Source organism: Phalaenopsis equestris, unplaced genomic scaffold (assembly GCF_001263595.1).
Source record: "Phalaenopsis equestris unplaced genomic scaffold, ASM126359v1 Scaffold001351, whole genome shotgun sequence".
Taxonomy (NCBI): domain Eukaryota; kingdom Viridiplantae; phylum Streptophyta; class Magnoliopsida; order Asparagales; family Orchidaceae; genus Phalaenopsis; species Phalaenopsis equestris.
The window spans coordinates 704,611-719,983 of record NW_018165790.1 but is presented as its reverse complement, the minus strand read 5'-3'; the positions used below and the strand labels follow the sequence as shown (position 1 = coordinate 719,983).

The 15,373-nt window shown below is 33.3% G+C and overlaps 1 protein-coding gene across 1 annotated transcript in view; it reads left to right on the top strand.

Moving 5' to 3' along the window:
• Positions 1 to 13,382, top strand: part of LOC110034128 (DIBOA-glucoside dioxygenase BX6-like) — a 63,352-nt gene extending 49,970 nt beyond the window's left edge. Inside the window, exons 3-4 of the mRNA XM_020738412.1 lie at positions 12,527 to 12,742; positions 12,885 to 13,382. Of these exons, the coding sequence (XP_020594071.1) occupies positions 12,527 to 12,742; positions 12,885 to 13,382 (714 nt within the window). The remainder of the gene's footprint in view (positions 1 to 12,526; positions 12,743 to 12,884) is intronic.
• The last annotated feature ends 1,991 nt before the right edge of the window (positions 13,383 to 15,373 follow it).

Sequence of the window (15,373 nt, the reverse complement as noted above, 5' to 3'; positions counted from 1 at the left end):
TAAGGCAATCAATTGGGTGAAATTTGGGGACTTAGCCAATTTCGGGCTAAATTTGGGAATTTTGGATTTAAGCCAAAAGAAAATGGATTTGAGACTTCACCAAGGCTAATTGATGGTTTATTTTGATGTATAAGCATGTTTTAAAGATTTTGCAACATTAATTGAGGCCAATTGACTAGGCTATGGGTTTAATTTGGTGAGATTAAGTCATATGGTCAAAATTGGGGCTTTGACCCAAATCAAAGTTGGGCTCAAATCATGGACCAATTGACCTTGGATTTGGTTTATTTTGGTCATATAAAAAGTTATTTTGAGTTTGGAATTGGAATTGGGGTCAATTGAGATCAAATTGGTGGACATTTGAGATGGATTTGGGGAAATTTGATTCTTTAATGGGCAATTTGGGGATTTTAGTTAAAGATGGTCAAATTGGCCAAAATGGGTCATGGGGTAGTTGAGAGAAATGTAATTAGGAATATTATGGATTTAATGGGTTTTTTTGGGAATTTTTGGAATTTTAGGAATTTTGGGTCAAAGAGGGGTATTTTGGTAATTAGGGGGTGTTTTAGGGGTAAAAGGCCAAGATGGGTATTTTGGTAGAGTTGAGTTACCAATCATGACCAATAAGCCATGGACCAAAGGAAACCCCATTTTGGGTCCTCTACATAGTGGTCTTAGCTAAACCATAGCTCTAGGGCTAGTGGGTTTAGGGGACCATCTACATGAGTTTCCCAAAAGATCAAGGGATCTAGGCTAGAAATTTGAGTTCAGGGTTGTGAGTGATTGTGAGTGTAGAGAATGCCTTAGCTACAGACCAACACCTAGGGTTAACCTTAAGGTCCAACAATCCTAAGGGTGACTCATCTTGAGTTTCCCCCATAGTGACCCCACCTACTAAGTACTTAGAGGTTAGGACCAATATGTGGAACTTCAAGTTGAGAAGAGAAGGGTAGAATTTCTAATGGTGAGGGTTCCATGACTAGTTTTTTAGGAATAGTCAACAGGAAAAGTCCTATGGCTAGACCCTAGGCTACTAAAGAGGAAGAACTAAACCTCAACCAAAAATAAGGTCAACACCATTCTAATCAGTCCATTGCCTTGATTCTCCTTGTGTAACCCTAATTTTGAGCTTAAAAATTAGAGCAGAAATAGGACATCCCTAAAAACTCCACCAAACTTCAATAGGTTGTGCCCACACCTTCACAACAACAAGAGAAGACACAACCCCATCAACTTACCCTCTGAAATAGCCTCTACAATAGCTCTAGACCAACACCCAAAATCGGTCTTGATCAAAATCATACCTAGGCTTTACACCAAGATCAGAGGCTCAATCTCTAGCCTTCTTGGATCCCAACAAACTTGCCAAGACCCTCTGATTGAAGCTTCATTTCTTAGAGCCAGGGTATAAAACTTCTCTTATTCTCGAGCCTATTTGAAATCTTCATTTATTTTTAGTTGATTTCAATGCATCATAACCTTATGGATATGTTCCTCAAGTCTAGAGGAGTATTTTAAAAAAAAACTTCACTTAATTTGGTTAAGAAATGAGAGAGATCTTAAGGCTAGAAGATGGACAGTTCTTGGGCTAGGCTATCGGGGACGATATGACGGGGAGCCGGTCGATCGCACGTGTATCGGATGGACGGTCGAGATCAAGCTGGACAACGCTTCGGAACATAAGCTGTGGGCCGATTCAGCGCTGAGGTGGACAGCGACGTCAAATGGGAGCACACCGCGTGGAGCTTCGGAGCCGTCTTAGGTTGAGGTGGCTACGCGGGTTAAAATAGATAAATAGGGATTAAATTAATTTAGAAAATAATCCATAGCTTTAAAAATTCATATCTTGGTGTAGAAAAATTATAAAAATAAAAAAAAATAAAATAAAATACTACAAGGTTCCTTTTCTTATTAAGTATATCCTTCATGAACTTTACATAACTTGACAATAATTTTAAGTCCATGTGATTCATATTTTATTTTCAATTAATTAAAAACTGATTTGAATGTTTTGATTCTCCATACATATAGGAATTTCATTATAGCTTGGAGTTTTAGCATGTTGTTGCTTCTGCCTTAGGGAACATCCCCTGATTTTTCCAAAGTCAGAGGAGGTCCCTAGACAGAGAATCACATTTTTTAAGTTTATGTGCATTATTTGCTTAAAATAATCATGAAAATTAGCATGTTACTTAGAAAATTCCAAGAAAATTTTAGAAGGTTTACTATGACCAGAGAACCCTTAAGAAATTTCTCATAAGCCAAGTCATTTAAAATACACCTGATTTGAATGTTTTGATCTTCACTATTTTTTAGGATCCATAGAAATCGCCATAAAAATGTCAAAGCATTTTGAGTTTATTTGGTAAATTAAGTTAATCTTTAAAGACAATTAACATTTTTGACACTAAAATAATTTTCAATAATTAAAACATAACTTGAAAAATTATAAGACTTAGTTTTTTGAGTTTTTTGTGAGCAGGGGTATTTTCTAAAAATAAAATGATATTCAAAATAAAAACTTGATTTTTAGCCTATTTTAAATAAGTATATAATTAAAAGTCCCCAAAAATTAATATTAAAAATAAAAACTTGATTTATAGCCTATTTTAAATATTTAAATAATTAAAAATTCATAAAAATCTCAAAAATAATAAAATTCATGAAAATATTCTAAATTGTTTCCTAAGCACTTAGGAACAATTGTAATATTTTTCCTGATTTTCTACATAAAGATATTGAATTTTAAAGCTTAAAAAGATTTTTAAAGGCTAAAAATGGGTTTTCCTTAAGAATAATTCCAATAAATCAAATAAAATATAGAAAAATATAAAATCTTCTCCTCTGAGTTCTCTAACCTCAGGAAGACTTTTCAAAAATACATAACTTAATTTTATCCATTTAAAATATTTTATATTTTATAAATACCGTAGAACTTAAAATAATTCTTAAAATTCAAATAAAATTCAAAAAATCATGAAATTTGGTCCAAAGGCTTCTCTGTTCTAGGTCTACCTTCAATAAAAACTTTAATGGACTAGGATTTACCTTGATCAAGCTAGGAATTTTCGTTGAAAAATCCTATTTTTACATGAAAATAATTATATAAATTATATTAAATTTTTAAAAATCACATTTTCTCCTATGATGTCTTAATTGACCGATAAATGAAGTAGGATAAAAATTTCAAAGTCATTTGAATTGAATTTGACAAATTAGGAAGTGTTAGAGCCTTAGGGGCAAATATGTAATTTTAGAAATTTAGCCTTAATTAACATTTAGGCTTAATTTAAAGAAAGAAATGGGTAACCTCTGATCTTAATTTGGATGTTTGAAACATAAGGGGTGGCTTAGTAGTGACTTAGGCTAAATCAAGTTTCATTTAAATCAAGATTAGAAAAGTAAGCATCATTTAAAATTAAAATATCTTTTAAACACAACAAGCCCAATTATAACCAAAATTTGGTTAAGTGTTCCAACAACACTAACTTGCCTCTTTAAGAGTTCACCCACATAATTTTCAAAATTAAATTACAGATGATAATTACCTTACTCTTAGAGATAATTGAGACATCAATGTTCATTGGGAATTAGGGTGTTTTATAGGATGAATTATTAAGCAACATAATAAGTTTAAAAGAACTCGGGATTTTCCACCAGGCAGCGAGAGAGTATCCGGGCCCTGCTTCTTTCTCTAAATCTGTTGGGTACCTCGAAGATCTACTAAACTTAATATATTTTTTTGGCAACATCATCTTTAATTAAACTCCTAAGGACCCACACAGGTATGACCTAGGGTTAGATAAGTCGTCAAAATTTACTTCCCAGTCTCATATAAACTGCCTTAACATGCCTTCTGAGTTTCAGGTGGTGGAACGAGAAGACTTGTCGGGTACGCTTTTACAGTTTTCAGCGTTGTCTTTCTTGTACTTTCATACTGTGCTTTTATTCCTGCAAACTTGCATGCTAAACAACGATGTCACCCTGCATGAAAACTAAAACTATAAGGATAGCCACAAAACCAAAACCAAAACAAAAAAAAACTAAAATCAGCCAAGATAAAATTCACCCCCACAACATTCAAAATATAAAATAACTCAAAATTTAATCACAAACATCACACAAAACTACAAATTACAACTAAATCAAGATGTCTCTATTGGATAATCGGGAATTCCTCGGAGGAGCTAACCTATGGTTGCTAACAAGGTTTCTTAAAGTCTAAATGAAATTATGGAACTCATTAGGTTTAGTTTAGTAGATTCATTTCAACTATGTGAATCCAATAGAAAATAGTGGTGTCAGAACGAGGGAACCGTGGGATCCTAACCGGTGTCGCTCTAATCAAATTTAATATGCCCCCATCATAAAATTTAAAGAACTTCAACCATAGGGCCACCTGATTTAACATCATAACTTGACACACTTGAAAACTTAAACTTGTCGCGGTAAGGAGCTTGGAGCTAGCATGGTAGGCAGCACGGCCATCTTCAACAACAAAACCTGTCTTCCCCAGCTAAATCAATCTTCCTTCCTTAGACTTAAACAACAAAGCCATAGGACTTAGAGGTTGCTTGCTTTTGCAACGTAAATCCTAATCTTGTCTTTAGGTTTTTGTACAGCTTTGTTATACAATATAAGCCCTAACTCATCTTAGGATTCTGAGTTTATTGTTTGTCATGACCGTTTGAGGATTCTGAGTTTATTGTTTGTCATGACCTAAATCCTCACATCTTCCACGCTATTTGTGTGATCATTTCACACGGATGTAAGCCCCAACCAATAAAATTGATAGGATGAAACACCTAAATATTTCTCCTCAAAACTGTAACCAAACATTAGGATAGCTTGGGAGGATAGCTTGTCCAATCGTAGGATAGTTGGGAAGTCACCGGGGTTCTCCCTGGATCTGTGACATCCCCTACCTTTCACTCCATTAACTCATAAAAATAACTGTTTATATTTTGAGTCTTTCTCTCTTGATTTCCTCATATTTATCCTTGGAAATCTAAATTTTGCAATCTTGAAGACAACCACTGATCTTAATCGAGAGTATTCTTAGGTGACTTTGGTCTTTTAAGATGTAATTAACTATATGGTCTTGTCTTTATAGGAAGCATGTCCGAACCCAGCTTAATATAAACCCTATTTAATTCTTTATATTAAATAGGGGATAAATAGGGGATTAAATAGGGGAACTTGTCAGTAAATACAAAGGTTTTGCAGACCAAACAGACGTCATATATTCCTTAGTTTAATTGATCGAGCCTCATGGTCAAGTCTTGTGTTTATCATTCGGGATAGAGGGATAGATACAGGATTTGACCAGGATTTGACGTACAATGCTCTTTCATTTAAACTATGAAAAATATGTGGTCAGTTTGATTTCATATTTTTCTAAAACTAAATATATATGTAAATTAAAACATCTTTCCGAAGCGGGCGATGGGACGGGCGGTGGGTCTTCATTTCCGGTGACCGACAGCTTCTTACGGGCAACTCGCCCCCCTCCCCAAAAATAGCGCTGACATTTTGTTATGTATTTTCTTTAAAACTATTGTAGTAAGAACTTTTATTTTAATGATGTACTGTGAACTGTAATAGAAACTGCAAATTTTTATTTTTTCTACATTTTTAGTATTTTTAAATTTTTTTTCTGTTTATAGTTTTCAGCAAAATTCTTTAAAATGTATCATGTTTCATTTAATGTTTTAAAGCCTGTATGCATTTTTAAAGTTTGTATCTGCAGTATGCCAGAGCCCAGTTTCATACTCAGAGATCCTTTAGAGGTTTGTTTTCATTTTTATGCATTTATTATTTTCTTTCACCAACTGAATTTTATGCTAACACCATTTTTAAATTAATTAAAAATTTAAGTTTGGGGGAAATAAAAATTTTCTTTTTAAAAAAAAAGTAAAATAAATTATATTTGTCCTCAATTAACTATATTGTTAAAATTAATTTAACATGACCTGGGATATTAAAATTTAATCTTAAATGACTATACTTATGTTTATGAATATTATGGTAAATTTAGATAAAAGTAGTTAATAATGAATATTAATTTTTAAGCTAAAGATTTTTGGTATGATAAGATAAGACTATATTTTTCTATTCCAAGTAAAGGAAATTGCATTTTTGAAATAATAAGAATGTTAGAGTTTCATGTAAGAGGAAAAGAATGAAACTTTATGAAAAATCATAAATTAATATGAATAATATGAATTTATAAAGTGAATTTATAAAGTGAATAAAGGTAAAAAGTGTTGACTTTAAGAAGAGGATAGTAAAGTTCAAAATTATTAAATGCTATCCAGATATAGCAATTCTCACTTGAAAAAGAAAGACAAGAAATGATTGAAAAGATCCTGAATAAAAAAAGGGAAGAGAAGGAAAGAAGATAAGAAAAGAAAATTTAGTGAGGAGAAGCTTGAGGAGATGTTTAATCAAAAATTGGTTTTACTTGAATCAACATAAGAAAAAGGCTTTATCACATTTTCTAAACTTGTGTTGGAGTATTAGTAGCATTACTAGTAAAGTTTTCATGAGATTCTTTTTCATATGAAAGTTCTAAGTATCCTTGATATGGAAAATTACAATTCTTCTTGAAAAGAATAAAGATTCAAAAATCTTAAATTTGATTACTAGGTACTCTTAGACAAAGAGTTTAAATCAAAGTTTTTAAAGATTTTTCTTAAAATTTACTTTTTTTTTTAGAAAACTAAAGTATAGAAGTTATAAGTTAATTTATATTCTAAGTCATATGTTTTTTTGTAGTAAAAGTGTCTCTTGAGGACAAATAACATTTAAGTTTGGGGGATTTTCATACACCAAAATAACATGTTGATTTAAGTATACATTTTATGCTTATTTTTTGTTAAATTACACTTTAAAGAAGGGTATTTGCCTGTTTTGCCGCATGTATATCAATTTTAGCCATTTGGAGCAAAAATTGCAAAAATGACAAAATTCATAGGCAAAACAACAAATTTTTGGATTCTGGTGCCTAAAGCACCACTTGATAGAGAGCTGGCGCCAGAAGCGCCAAAACTCAGAACAGCGTGATCTTAAACAAGTTGGCGCCTGAAGCTTCAGAGATGACTTTTTTGCGGATTAAGGCGGTTTGGAACAAGTTTTGCGCGAATTTCGAAAGGGACACTTGTTCTAAATACCTCATGGAGTGATTGAATGCATCTAGATACTTTGGAAGGTTCTTTTATGAAGGGACATGTCTGTTGGATCAATAGACATATCTTTTAAATTCAAAAGGATTGACTTTTAGGTAGAATTTTGGAAGGAATTTTGAATTCTTTTGGAGGGAGACAACCTCTATTAAAAGAGAGGAAATTCTAGGGCTTGAGGAGAGTTTTGAAGGGTGCGGTAAGAAGAGTTTGAAGAGAGTGAGTGACATGATATATAAAGAGAGAAAGTCAAGGGCTTGGAGATATTCTTTAAGGATTCTAAGAAGAGAGGGAAGGTGAGAGATTTCTTGTTCGTGAGAGATTTCTTGGTGAGAGATTTCTTGTTCATTACACTTCTAAGAGAAAATTGAGAGTGCTTGTAAAGAGGGAAAGTGCTTGAAAAGAATTTATAGGGATTTGCTTGGGAAGATAAGTTATGTTCATTTATTTCTTAGTTTTGTAAACTTATTTTTATATATGAAATCTGTGTTTTATCGCATTCTTCTCATAAATTCTGAGTAGCCTTCTTTATCCTTCTCCCTACTTTGAGATATGGTTTTGTGAAGAATTGATTCTATTTTATACTGTTTTAAATGTCAATAATTTGTGATGATTTGAACACCGATCTTCATTTACTTTTCGATCTAGCCAATTAAAATGATAAAATGTGTTGAGAAGCATATGTTCTGAAAGGGCTATGATTTTTACAATATGGGAAGAATCACATTTAATTCCATGAGAGAGGATGCCATCTACGAGTTTGAGTGCAAATAAATAGGAAAATAAACTTTGTTGGATGCTGAATTAGAGATTTTAAGATGACAGATTAAAAACCCCAATTTGGTCTAGTTGATTAGAAACTAATACGAGATTATTAGCCCTCTGGTGAGGGAGTAGTGAGAGCTCTGGAGTGGAAGCTTTTATCCTCCCAGCCTAAGCACCAAATTAGGGACCAAACTCTGGATTAATCAATGTTTTTTATGCACTCAAAAGAGAGTAAAGAATAGGATTGCTCCTATTTAGCACAAAAAAAATTTATAAACTTTCTAATGATTTTAATTTCTTCACAATCCATACACTCATTGAAAAGGGAAAGGATGCTTTTGTAAATTTGAAATTTTCACCGCAAATACTTTATTTTGTTTTCGTAAATTTTACTGTTGAAAGTTCAGCAATTAGTTTAATCAACTTATTTTTTTAAATGCATTTTATTTAGCATTCACTCATTTACTTTAGATTCAAATTTCGTACTTCACATTTGTAATTTAAAATTGTAGTTTACATTATAATCTTAAGAATTTACTTATAAGAATTTCCAACTGTTTTGTGGAATCAATATCTAGGACTCCACTAGAGCCATTTATTACTTGAGTGATATATATACTTGCGTTATTTTTAGAGGGATTTGGTAATTTAAGGATTTTTAGAAGATAAAACTATTTCACTAAAGTTATTTTTGTTGTGATTAAATTGCATGTTTATTATTGTATTAGCCGTGTGTATGTTGTAATATTGAAAAATAATTGCAAAATTAACACATTAAATCCACCCCACATCACTTGTATTATTTTTAAAAAGATATGATTGGTATCTCTCACTTAAGTTTTGCAGATGATTTAAATATCTTTCAAATGCTTCTAAAAACTTAATAAAAAAAAATTTGGAAGGAAAATGGCCTCTTTCAAGAAACATCTGGTATGTGTTTCAACACTTCTAAATGTCATATTTATCGTTCTAAACATGTTTCTACTGCAAAGAAGAATTGAATGGTGCATTATACTAAATGTAATAAGGTTCTGCTCCCTTTAGTTTATTTGGGTTTTACCTTGGATAAAACTAGTAAAAAAAGCTGTTTGTAAAAGTTTGTTTGATAAAATTAGAAATAAAATTGTATCTTGGGAGAATAAATTCCTTTCCTTTGGGGGAAGAATTACTATTCTTAAAACAATCTTAACTTCTATGCCTCATTATGTTTTGCAAGTAATGAACATGCCCATAGGTTTTGTTAATAAAATGGAAAATTTATTTAATAAATATCTATGGGATAGTAATGGTAAAAAAAACATTCGTTGGAAAAGTTGAAATAAACTTTGTAAACCTCTAGATAAAGGAAGTTTAAGTTTTAGAAGATTAGAGGATTCCATCGAGATTTGTTATATGAAGCTATGGTATTGTTTTAAACAATTGAATTCTATTTGGGGTTCTCTTATGTCTTCTAAACATTGTAATAATATGCATCCTCTTGAGTTTATTCATTCTACGTATGATTCCTATATTTGGAAATGAATGCTGAAATTTTCTAGATTAACTTATAATCTTATCAGTTGGGACATTAGTAATTGTGATGTCTCATTTTGGTACAGCGACCGGTTAGGGGCTGGTACTTGGTGGATTGCTATGGTGTTCACAAGATATTAAAATTAAAGTTTATGATTTTTGGTACGGTAATAGTTGGAACATTGACAAATTAAAACAGGTCCTAAGATATAATGATACCAAATTTATTTCTAATATTACTGTTATGAGGGGTAATAGGGATGTTCCTATGGTTAAAGTTAAAGTTATGGATACTATATCCAAGACATTTGATAATTTCTTTCTTTCTTTCCAGGGTATTGATCTTAAATGGAATTGGAACAAATGGGTGAATCCGTCACTTTCCTTCTTCATTTAGAAAATATTTCACAAAAATTTGCCGACATATGATATCCTTAAACTTAAAGGACTTAGATTTTCTTCACTTTGCTTACTTGTAGAGGTGATGAAGAATCAATTAATCATATTTTTTATGGAATGTAGGTTTACTGTGAAAATTTGGAAGAATGTTACTAGTATTTTCAATAAGAATTGGATTGTGGGTATTTAAAAGGATGTTAATGATATATATAGGGATTGAAATTCTCTTCGGCATGCTTTTTTCATTAATATTCCCATGATTATTTTTTGGTTTGTTTGGTATATTAGGAATGCTAGTAAATTTTGAAATGATATATCTAATGTGAATAATACTGTTGGTATTATTACTAATTACAATTCTAATAGCCTTTATCATAATTTTAGTAAAGGGAAGAATAATATCAAGTTAAAGAATGTCATGACTTACTTTAATATTGATCAATGTATTCCTACTATTAGACATAACCCCGTTACTTGGTCTATATCGTATGCTTCTTTCATCAAGATAAATGTGGATGGTAGTTGGAATACTAATAGAGCAAGTGTTAGTGGTATCTGCAGAGACTTTTTAGGTATAGTTATTGTCTAGTTTACTGTTGTTGCTTTACCTGTTTCACCTTTAATGGCTGAAGCTGAGGCAGTGGTGTTCGGTCTGATGATAACCAGGAAGTATGGTTGGAAATATATTTATATTTAGATGGATCCTTTTTTAATTTGAATTGCTTGCAGGTTAAATAAGGAGTATCATTGGAGCATAAACTTGCAGATGAAGAGAATTTTTAGTTGACTAAAGAGTTATGCATTTGCTGGACCCATACAAGAAGAGATATAAATAAAGCTGCAAACTGGGCGGCTAAACTGAGAAGTTTACTTTATTCTACTATATTTTTTATGTGTGCCTTTAGATTTAAATAAATTAGTGGCTTTCGATTTACTTTAATGGTTATTTTGTTTCTTTCTTCTTCTCTTTTGGGTACATAGATGAGGTGAGTTGTTTTTCTTTTTTTTTTTTCTTTTTTTTAGGGAGAGGACCTTAGATTTTTTTTTCTAGTGTGAGTTGTATGGGAGTTTAGTAGGGTACTCCTGCCTCTCTTTCATAATCTTTTTTTGTGTGGAATAAATTTCCCCTAAGGGGTTCTATTAAAAAATAAAATAAAATAAGATATGAAAACCAAAAAATAATTAGTAAGCTATTTCTAAAATGATAAATATATAACTCACATGCACATGTAAGAAAAGAATTATAAATAAATAAAAGATTTGAAAACCTAAAAATTGAACAAAATAATCAACGAATCAATGATTATTTGAGGAATTTATTTAAGATGCATATAGTTTGGAGAATTAAGCAATAATAAGAAAGAAAATTGAATTTACCCACTAACACCCAATGCTTTAATATTTTATAACACAATAACTTTATTTTTTGTGCGTTTATACCACACAAGTCATTCATATCATATTAAAATTACAACTATTTTAGATTTTATACAGTAAAATACACTTTTTTTGATACGCCAGAGGAAAGACACGGATCTCGATGCAACTTTTTGAGACAAAAATATTCAAACCTTGAGAAGAAAACTATCAAGAATTTTGATTTCAGCAAAAATACAGTCAAACTGATTGGATCAACAAGAAGAAGTCAATGTTACTAAAATTAGGTTAATCCGAGTGAAATCAAGCTCATATTAAGTCATTAAACCACTCTTGAAAGTTTGTCAGACATATTTAGAAGTTAAACAAATGTCAAATCTAGCAAACCTATAGTCAAATCAAGCATCCCGATAAGACAAATCTATTGAGTCATATATTACTCAATTGCAATATCATTAAGACACTCAAATATCCATCGAACACTGTTTGATCGAAGGAAACTCTCTGGATTGTTCGATCAAAATTGTTCATATCCCTGGTTTAATTGCACCAAAAATAATATAAATTGAGTCTCACCACTCCCTTCAGTGGGGGAAAAGGGGGGTGGGGGAGGGGGGGTGTTTGAGGCCTGAGAAAGAATTTAAAGTTTTGAGAAAAAACTAAAGTCCAAGGCCACTACCGACCGTCGATGCCCGTCAACACCCGCTGACCACCGTCGATCACCGTCAACCGCCGCCTATTATCGTCGACTATTGCTGACCATCATCGATAACCTCTGACACCTTCGAGCATTATTGTAGCTGTCGATCACCACAGATCGGAAGCCAACAGTTAGCGTTGTAACTTAAAAATCTAATAACCATTTCTTGTCTGTGGAACAAAGGGTTTCTGTAATCATCAACATATAGTAAATTTTTATTGGATCAGACTATGTAATTTTTCCCTTTATTGATTTTCCACATAAAAAAAATTTAGTTTCATTACTGATTGTTTTTTTTTACCTGAGTGTTTGTTAAATTCTAGTGCAAAGTTAAAACGATAATTCATTATTTTAACGCTGCAAATTTTCTAATAGACATCATTTTTATGTATAAATATGGCGATATATTGTGTGTTTATATATATACACATATATAGATATATATATATATTTATTTATTTATTGAAATTAAAATTAAGCATGTAAATAGATAAAAATCAAGTGATACGCATATAAATCTTACATTAATTTTTTCAATTTCTGGCCACTCATACAAAGCTGGTGGTACCCGGCGCTGGGCGGTCGCTACTAGAAGTCAGAAATCGGAAGCTCTCACGTGAAGAAAAAAATCAACCGAAGATCGCGTCCACCGTCAGATGACAAGGATGGTCATATCGAGGCGCGGCGGGCGTTTGGCGTGACCAAAGCTGGCGTAAAATGTCTTGTTTATGGTGGTGCCAGCACAATCCCTTTCTTCTTCCATCAACGGAAACCTAGCTTCATTCCTCCCCCTCCACCTCCCCATCATTAACCTTTCCCTGCCCCGGGCTTCTATCCTTTCTGCCGCCATCTCGGCTGCCTGCAACTGGGGCTTCTTCCATCACATCAAACATTCCGTTCCCCTCCCGTTCCTCCGCCGCGCACTGTCCGCTGTCCGATCCTTTTATTAACTCGCAGCCGCTGAGCGCTCCAGCTTCTACTCTCACCACGGCGGTGGCGTCTCCTATGTTTCCATGGTAGATCTCTATCGCTCCAGCGCTGCCAGCTGGCGTTACACCCTGCAGATCGTGACGGGCCTTACGCCGCCGGACCATAAAAAGATCCCAGCGGTATTTCTTCAGGAGCTTATTGGGTGGGACATGAAAGCTACGAAGCTGGCACGGCATGTTTTGAGGCTGCTGCGGAGGGTATGGGGGTGGAGAGGAGGGATTGGACAAAATGACTTGTTTGGAGGCGAGGGCGTTGGTTTGCCCGTACAATCCACTTTTCCTGAACAGGAGGGCACTACAGGAGTAGTGGAGCACAACGATTCGGGGTTGCTGACGCTTCTATTGCAGGATGAAATTGGGGGTTTGCAGGTCAGAAAGGAGGGAGAAGATGGGGAGTGGTGGAGGGTCGACGTGGAGCCTGTGTTTTCCTTCGGGTACTATATGTTCTTTGCTTTCTGAAATTTTCTTCAGCTGATTTGTTGAGGAGGATTTACCAATCCTACCATTCAATGTAGTCCATAAAAAAACATACATAAAAAAAAATTTTGAGCATGTTCTGGGTTCACCTTAGGTTTCATTTGGGTATGAAACTAGGAGAGAGAAATGGGGAAGGATGAAGCTGGGAGAGGGAAGAGATGCGAATTTTCAAAAACTATTAATGGGGAATATCTATATAAATATTCTAGGAAAACATGAGTTCAATGGAGTGTGGTCAGAGATAATATTCATAATGAATCCATTAGTTCCAGTTCTGACACTTGATCATAACGGCCTCTAACACGTGAAATGGCCCAATCCAATGTAGACGATGATGTGAAGGCATGTATTTCTTTTTGAGATGAGCCATGTTAAACGCAGAACACGCAGCCACGCAGCCACTATCATCAAGGAGGGTAAATGCTCAACTTAGAATACCCTATTTTAATAGTTTTATGTACTCTTGAAATTTAGAATAATGCGGATTATTATGAAATTTTGAATTATTTCATTGATATGAATGATAGTATAAATAACATTTATAAGAATCATATAATATAAAAAATAATAAAAAGAAAATGATATGAAATGAAAGATATATCACTTAATATCTCTAATAATTAATTTATAAAATAGGAAATAAATATTTTTTAATTCAAGAAAATAAATATAAAATAGGAAATGTAATATCTCTTTAATCTAAGAAAATAATTTATTTATCATAACTTCTTACAAAAATAAATTATTTTCTAATATAATTTCTAACACTTCCCCTCAAGTTAAAATATGGTTGAAAATCACGTTCAACTTGAATTTGAAAACATCAAACAATGGGCAAGAAAGATCCTGTGAAGTAGAACTTGAAGTATTTATCCTGTATTGCGGTTGCCTTTGACTGCAATTAATGTAGTGTCTGTAGGTAGCCGGAAGGTTCCTACAGATAATGTTGCAGGGGAATTTACAATTAAGTAGACAGTAGTGGTTGTAGTTTCTGCTGTGCCTGTAGATAGACAGAAAATTCCTACTTGTACTAATGTAGGGAATTTTCAGGGAAGTTAACAATTTTGATTGCTTTGATTGGAGTTCATGCAGTGTCTGTAGGTAGACTGAAAGCTTCTACATGTAATGATGTAGAGAAGTTCACACGGAAGTAAATAACAGTGATTATCTTTTGACTGTAGTTTTTGCAGCGCCTGTAGAAAGACACAAAACTCATACTTGGCTGAATTTTGAGTTTTGTCTGTCATATGTTTCAACAAGTAGACAACTGTGTTTGCTTTTGACTACAGTTTTTGTAGTGCCTACAAGAAGACTCAAAATTCAAACTTGACTGAAATTTGAGTTTTGTCTGCCATGTGTTTTGTCCTAGAGAGAAGATGGATGAAGGTTTAGGCAGCAGGGATGAAACCGACGAAGAAGGGAATGTAGATTGACTGTTGGAATTTTTTTTTGGATTATCGAATTTGCTAGATTCAGCCTCAGAAAGGCATTACGACGTTATGCGTTGGGAAAAATTAATGAACTTTGAGTACTCAATGTAAGAAGTTATGAGGAAGGCATTATGGCGGGCATATGAATCCTGCTTGCTATTAAGGATGCGCTCAATGACCTCTGGAGTATCTGCAAGCAGGTGCTTGCCTTGGGGGAGCTTAAGGTTGGAGAGAATGGAAGGAATAAGGGGCTCAATGATGACCAGAGGAAAATATGTTGAAGCTTTAGAAAGGTGATAGAGGAATCGAAGTGTGATGACCAGAGGAAAATATGTTGAGATTTTCATACTTATTTTATACTATTTTTGATGATATTGCACTTTAAACTTTAAAGGTTTTTGATGATATTGCACTTTAAAGGAAGGTATTTTTGATGTTTTGTTACAGGAATGATGAAATAGGGTCATTGGAACAAACAGATGCAAAAAAGAGCGAATTTGGAGCGAAAAGGGCCAAAATGTGAAGAATTGAACTAGGGCGCCG